Source organism: Phoenix dactylifera, chromosome 3 (genome assembly GCF_009389715.1).
Source record: "Phoenix dactylifera cultivar Barhee BC4 chromosome 3, palm_55x_up_171113_PBpolish2nd_filt_p, whole genome shotgun sequence".
Lineage (NCBI taxonomy): Eukaryota > Viridiplantae > Streptophyta > Magnoliopsida > Arecales > Arecaceae > Phoenix > Phoenix dactylifera.
The window spans coordinates 2,996,590-3,003,499 of record NC_052394.1 but is presented as its reverse complement, the minus strand read 5'-3'; the positions used below and the strand labels follow the sequence as shown (position 1 = coordinate 3,003,499).

The 6,910-nt window shown below is 38.5% G+C and overlaps 1 protein-coding gene across 3 annotated transcripts; it reads right to left on the bottom strand.

Moving 5' to 3' along the window:
* Positions 1-233: 233 nt before the first annotated feature.
* LOC103709701 (protein transport protein Sec61 subunit beta-like) lies at positions 234-5,880 on the bottom strand. Of its 3 annotated transcripts, none has more exons than XM_039124287.1 (2): positions 5,430-5,879; positions 234-524 (listed from the first exon to the last, which is right to left on the bottom strand). In XM_039124287.1, the coding sequence occupies exon 1, from the start codon at positions 5,765-5,767 to the stop codon at positions 5,453-5,455; it is 315 nt and encodes a 104-aa protein (XP_038980215.1). In that variant the 5' UTR covers positions 5,768-5,879; the 3' UTR covers positions 234-524; positions 5,430-5,452. The 3 variants fall into 3 exon arrangements, with proteins under 3 accessions (XP_038980215.1, XP_026661298.2, XP_038980216.1); XM_026805497.2 differs by lacking the exon at positions 234-524 and adding an exon at positions 635-909 and having other exon boundaries at positions 5,430-5,852; XM_039124288.1 differs by lacking the exon at positions 234-524 and adding an exon at positions 916-1,283 and having other exon boundaries at positions 5,430-5,880.
* Between the last annotated feature and the right edge of the window lie 1,030 nt (positions 5,881-6,910).

Here is a 6,910-nt window from a genome sequence, read left to right as displayed (position 1 = left end):
GACAGATTTGGTGCATCATAGAAGATTTTTGACCCCCATGCGTTGGATTTTAAAAAAGAAAAAAAAAAAGAGTTATGGTCACAGATCTTGGACATCCATTGCCACCAATAATTGGGGCACAACACCATCTTTTCGACACAGCCTCCAAGGAAAAAGAGCAAGGTATGAGTTACCACTTAACAAAAAAAGCCTAAAACAAATTAACAAAATTTTGTTTGTAGGACAGGGAGTGCTGAATTTTCTTTTTGAAAAAGAGTAGGATTAATGAAAGGAACTCTTTTTTGAAATGCCTACATGAAGGATTGAAATGATCAGAGTCAATCTTGAAAATTCTCAGGTTAAATGAAATGACTGCTCAAATGGAGAGACAAGAATTCCTCGAAATGATTGCAAGAAGAGTGACAGCACTGTGCAAGTGGATATACAATAATGGATACCATCAATCCAAATCCTCGGAATGAGTTGCAAGTGGTCCTTAGGGAAACGATCGGGAGCCTGGTAAAGGTCTGAAAACACCCCTCAATCTGTCATATAATGCAAAAAAAACTCGGTTTCTGTCACTTCCACGAGAAAAGCCCTGAATAAAGGGCTCCATGTATCAAGTGAACTAAATTTTGCTGCATAAGCATGAAACTTGGCGAAACATATAGGTCCATGGTATTCCATATGAAATAGATCAAAACACTACTGGATGCTGGGAGCAATATGATAAAAGTTCAGAAAAAAGCAAAGAGCTTGTAGCTTTACAGAGACATCAAACTATTACCAAAGAAACAGGAAAGCAGATTTCCATAGAAAAACACATGAAATAGCTAGTATGCAATCTTTCATAATATCCAGGCAACCATGCGCGCCTTCAAAAGTTTCATGCGGCGTCAAGATTTTTCAGCTGCAGCCACTTTTTGTTACCTGTCAATAAGATTTTACAGCTGACTTGCTAACATACATCTAACAGTTGAAACAAAGACCTATAGGCATAAAACTTCCAAAATATATGCAGCCCTTGGGGGGAAAAAATGCAGCAAAGAGCGGACATTTAAATTTAATGATCTTTAGCTACTCAGTTCCTCTTTTCCTTTTAAGCATGCCAAATTCACTCTGAAGTCCAGTATAACCACCAAAAGTCCTTACCATCATGCTAGCTGGTTCTTTACAAGAGCCAATAGCCTTATAGCTAGAGATTAGGCACCCAACCTCACCTGGGCCTTTTCTCTCAGGAGTCTGTTCCCCAATTTTTAGAGCATATGTAATTGACAAGCAGATTGGTGTGCGTCCTTGGACTTCTGAGAAAGGAGTGAATTGAAAGACGAGTGCACTTGAGATAATGACCAGGTTAACTATTCACATCTATAAAATGAATTTCCTCAAAAAGTATTTATAAAATGAAAGAAAAAGGGTATGGTAATGACAATCAACCTAAACCAAACAATGACACATGACAGAAGAACATACAATTAGATTTTTTTCTGGTGATGTTTATTATATTATATCATCTATTGATTAATAACCCTAGGTTTGACATAAAAAACTATGATCAGGGCTAGGATGACAGATTGGCGGAAAAAAATAATTAGGAAAATGATAAGTGATCTGATCCGAACAACAAATTTAATAAATAAACCTAAGAACAATTTTAAGCAGATAAAGAACCAGTCTTTTTGAACATGATGGCTATATAGATTAAAAATACAGAGAGGGATTGATGATTAAAGAAGGAAAATTTAAGCTGCATAGAAAGCAAAAGATCATGCTGGATAATAAGGCTAATTATTGGGAGAGAGAGTGTAGATTTACTAAAGGGAAAACTGGAGATGAAACACTAGAGGGGAAAAATTGGGTCCCCAAGCAGAAGCATTCGCAGATTAACTCTTCACCCTACTGATCTGGAGTAATCACTAATTTATATGTCAAACATCATGAACCTTGCTGAAAGAGCCACAGATCATGGCAATAATCAATAATTTGGACATAGGTCTGATTAATTGTCATGATATCTCCTTTCTCCCTGGCAGTAGAAATGACATTGAATATAAAACCCCAAGATCTCACTACATGTACCAAGACATGCATGGAAATGCATTCATGAAAGTATTTCCTTCATCCTCAACAAGAGAAATGACACTCATTCAAAATACTAAGGATCTCGTCAATGTGAGTATACGCATATGTGGGTGAGCATGAATATATCAGTTTCTACATTTCATGCTTGCATGTACGTGTGATGGGAGTTTAAGCAAATCAGGCATTCACATTCGCATGCACAACACAGTCATCCATTCTATCATTATATGATTTTGTTTTCCTTCCGACTCTGTCAAAATCTAGACTCTGATATTTTGAGGAGGAAGGGAGAGGCGAGGGTGCAAAGACATAAATGATATAACTAAAGAAATGAAAAGCAGCACCCTAAAGAAATTCCAGAGCTACATAAATGCAATCTAGTAAAAGTACATGTGGTTATAATTCCCTGTTAATCATAGATGAAAATGCAAAAAAAAAAAAAGTAACGAACTAAATCTTGAACAAAGAACGCTACTCATATGTAGTTCAAATATAGAGGAACTGAATGCAATTTCATCATAACAATTAAGTCTAATTTGTTCTTACAAGCACCCATCTAAGCATGAAATATAGCCTGGTCTATGGACATTTACAGAGCACAATTTTGGTTTCTTTGCCAAATTTCATTCTTGTGTTTCTAAAGTCATTTTTTTATTAGCATTTTGTTTTTTTGTTTTGCTACTTTTTTTCTGATTCAGCTATCCATTTTTCTGAAGTAAACAGTTTAGTTCTCACCTTCTAATCACATGGTAACCGCATGTTCTTCATGATCGGTGGCAAAGTAAGTGAAAATATTTTCAACTTTAAGAGGAACTTTTCACAAATCAGAATCCCAATATGGACTAACTCATGAGAAGTCTAGCAGAAATCCTCCCAGCATGTCCTCTCAATACTCCCCTATCTCATGCTCCATCTTGTCCCCCCTTCCCCTCCCACCCCTCTCTCTCTTTCTCTCTCTTGATTCTCTCTCTTAAGACCTCGAATACATCTTATCTCATGCCCCATCTTACATGCCCCCTTCTCCCCCATCCCCGCCCAAGCCCCTCTCTATCTCTGGCTTGCTCTCTCTGATGTTCACTTCACACAGTCTAGAGAAAAAAGGAACCTGTAACAAGGAGCGAACAATAGAGATCTCATGCCCCAAGCTCTCTCTTTTTTTTCTCAATGATTACCAGCCAAACTAATTAATCTGTTAAAAATCTATTTTACCCTTGATAATTTCAAGGGTCAATATTCAGTAGATAAAATAGTTACCATTTTTTACAAAAATGTGCTAAAGCACAACTCTTCTTATTATTGTGTATGGAGAAGTTGGAGCATACATGCTATCTCCTGTCCTATTACTTTTTACAAAAATTTGGCAAAGCACTTTGCTTTCTTCTTCTTTGTATTTCAAGCCGTGAAAATTTAGAAACAATGGGTCTTCTATAAGATAGAACAATCACTACCAAGAAGCAAAACTCCAAGAGATGTTAAATGGAACCTTCTATCTGGTATTCTGATCCTATGAACTGATTTAATAGTACTAAACCATGCCAAGAACAAATCTGCAAGGAAAGCATATCATAACAACTAGCAAGAATTCTTATCCAATTTATATGGGATTAGATACATAAGTCCATCTATTTTCACTAAATGACTTTTGAAAAGCCATCTTAACAATACTCCGATCCACTATTCTATGGTTTCCCTCCTCTCTTCTGACAATTCATGTTAACTTAATACCCTCGCTGGTCAGGGATAAACAATCAATATTTGGTTTCCATGACTAAATTCTCGTTAACTCCATCCATGAGCCTCCTCCTGCATACTCTTTATTCTCCCCCAATTTTACAGAAAACCCATCTCAATGTTCATATTGCGACTGAAAACATCATGCACTTACAACATACTCCAAACTAACATAATACTGGCCTACTTGTTTAAGATGATAAACTCTATTTTAAAAGCAAAAAAAAGGAGGAACAGACATGTCTATATGATGGAGAAGAGGGTACAAAATGCCAATGAACAAGTGGATAGTAGGGCAAGGGCACCTAAGAAGAGAGAACAAAATATATTCAACAAAAACAAGGAGAAAACAACATACCAGCATCCCAGAGGACAAGAAAAAACATTAAGATAAACCTGCCTATCAAGAGATTAAAAAGAAAAAAAGGAAAAAAAATGTCAGGGTCTTGCATGCAAGTATAAATGAATTTTTCTATAAATTTAACTAATTAAGGTATGGGAATGAGCACTGGAGGATAAACTCACTATAGTAAGTGAAGGAAGAGACCACAATCCATGAGGATACAGACAACAGATTAAGTCAAATTATGTATGAATAGGAGGCAATTTCTGTTCCCCCGACTCTGGTAGTTGTCGCTTTCAACGCAGATTTCTCCTATGGTTGTCACATGGGATTATCCCCCTGAGATAGCCATTTAGCTAAACTCTTTATTATTTGATGAGATTCTAAGATCACCCTTTCATATCAACAACTAAAAGTGACCAGACAGTGAAAACCTTTTGAGCCTCCCATTTCAACGTCTCCTTGCCTAAGCATTGGAAAGCTCAGTAACCCCTTGTAATTTCTTTTTCATTGAAATTTATGCAAAAATGCAAGCCCACCACCCTCCTTCACAAAAGTCACGCACATCTAAACCTTGTAAGGTTGTAGGTTAAAGCTCTTAGACTCCTGATCTGGAAACCATTTTTAGCAAATACTATGTCAAAATCATTTGGTCACTGACATAGAAACTGCTGTTACTTGGCCTATATTTAGTTGACCAAATTTGGCTTTCAGAGAAACAAAATTTCAAAGCACCCAAAGAGAGCAGCATAATGACAAGAAATAAAATGATGAAAGGATTTTGGTGCATTGATATTCACAGTTAGACACATCAATTGTGGAAATAAAGGTGGTCAAATTAACAGAACCAGAACAATAAGAGTCAGCTGGTCTGCAAACGGGGATCATGTATGTTGACGTTTAGGTAAATAGTAGATGACAGAACCAGCGACGCTATGCATCGATTTATTGCTCAAAAGATTAGTTGACAAAAAAGCTCTTCTAATGAATTCATTGCTTATGTTTTATATTCAGAAACATCATCGCAAGGTTACCATATGTATATCTGCCCAATTTCAATAATCCTGTTATCCATGAATAGCAAGCAAAACTACCATTCAAGAACGCAAATAGATTAACAAAATAATTAAAAAAGAACAATGACAAAATTTCATCATATATGGAAAGATCTAGATCGAGACATGAACCGGAAACGAACAATTCTAGGACACGAAATCTCAGTCTACAAGAATCGTCAAAAAGGAAAGCTGGACCCAAAAAAGGGAAAGAAAACAAGAAAGCTTAGATCTTTTACAGTGAGATCGGGCGGCGGGACGATCAAGCACCGCCTGTGGTGGCGGATCGGTAGCGGTAGAGCTTGCCGAAGACGTGGAGGGCGGTGACGAAGCCGATGAAGCAGAGGCTCATCACCAGGACCACGGTGGGCGTCATCTTGAGGCCCGGGGCGTCATCGGTGTAGAACCTCAGCATGTTGCTCCCGCCGCCAGAGGCCCCTCCGCCGCCGCCGCCGCCCCCCAGCCGTCTCCGCCGCATCCCCGCAGCGGCCGCGGCCGAACCCCGTGGCCCCACCGTGACCGGCCGCGCGCCCCCCGCGTTCGACGACGCCTGCGACTGCGAAGTGCCCCTCGCCATCGATGAGCCTGGTTCCTTCTTGGGATGCCGGACAAAAAGAGAGAATTTTATTATTTTTTATCATTCGGGAAGATCGCTCAGCCACGGGCGATTGGATTGACTCCAGCGAGAGCTGTGTTCTGGTGATCCGGCGAAGCATGTTAGATAATGATTAATGCAAATAAGTACAGTAAGGGATGGACTTGGTATTGCCCTTAATCCATGATATTATGGCTATTGTGATCCCTTCTGTAGCCGCTAAATCCTCAACCTAGGTCAGAGTACGGCTTCGCTTGCTCTGAGATTGTTGAAAATCAAACTAAATGAGATGACCGAGATGAAAAAGAACCGGTTATCTTCGAGAATGACCTGCAAAAAGTTCACTTACCGAAAAATTTCTAGTAGGAACCCTCCCATGCCTAAGTCAACATGATAGAAAAGAGAAATTCTGTAGAGTAAGATATTTGATCAGCTTGAGGATTTCCAAGCCACCTCTTTATATAGGATGGTATATATATTCATTATCAGATTTGGTGCGACATGCTTTAATTGTAAGGTAACGGTTAGTTGCATGTTTACAATGTAAAAACCATCCCACGTGAACAACATACAGCAGTAATTACGCAGATTGTGCATTGACTGCAGTGTTGCCATAACTATTAGTCTTTACTAGCACGAGCAGAGTAGCTCCTCAGTTTTCATAAAAATCATTTACTTTGGTTAATACCGAGGCTAAGGAAGTCGATCTATTCTGAGGTCGACATGTCCAATATTTTTTCTATCATCTTCAAGCTATATTTGAGAAACTTTGAACCATGAAACAACACTACTTATGAAATTGTTGCATAGAGACGTCTTCCTAATTGGTGTCTAATTAGAAAATCAGCACCGAGTATGGAATCCCTAATAGATACATTAAAATTTATCCTCGGCACATTGAAGAGCGAGGATAGCCAAGAAATTGTAATAGGGTAGTTTTCATTCTAACACAGTTTGCCGGAATCGCTGCTCTAGTGCCTAGTCATTGGTATAATGCCCGCTTTCATTAGTAGTTGATGTGTAGATAACTATTTTTTTTTGGAAGAGCCTTTTACTTTTACTGAGACTATTCCACATCATTCATCCCATATGAGCAATAATATTGAAGAGAGTTGCTGCATCAGC

Bases quoted from the DNA above. Each gene is read 5' to 3' on its own strand.
- LOC103709701 (XM_039124288.1), bottom strand. From the start codon at position 5,767: ATGGCGAGGGGCACTTCGCAGTCGCAGGCGTCGTCGAACGCGGGGGGC.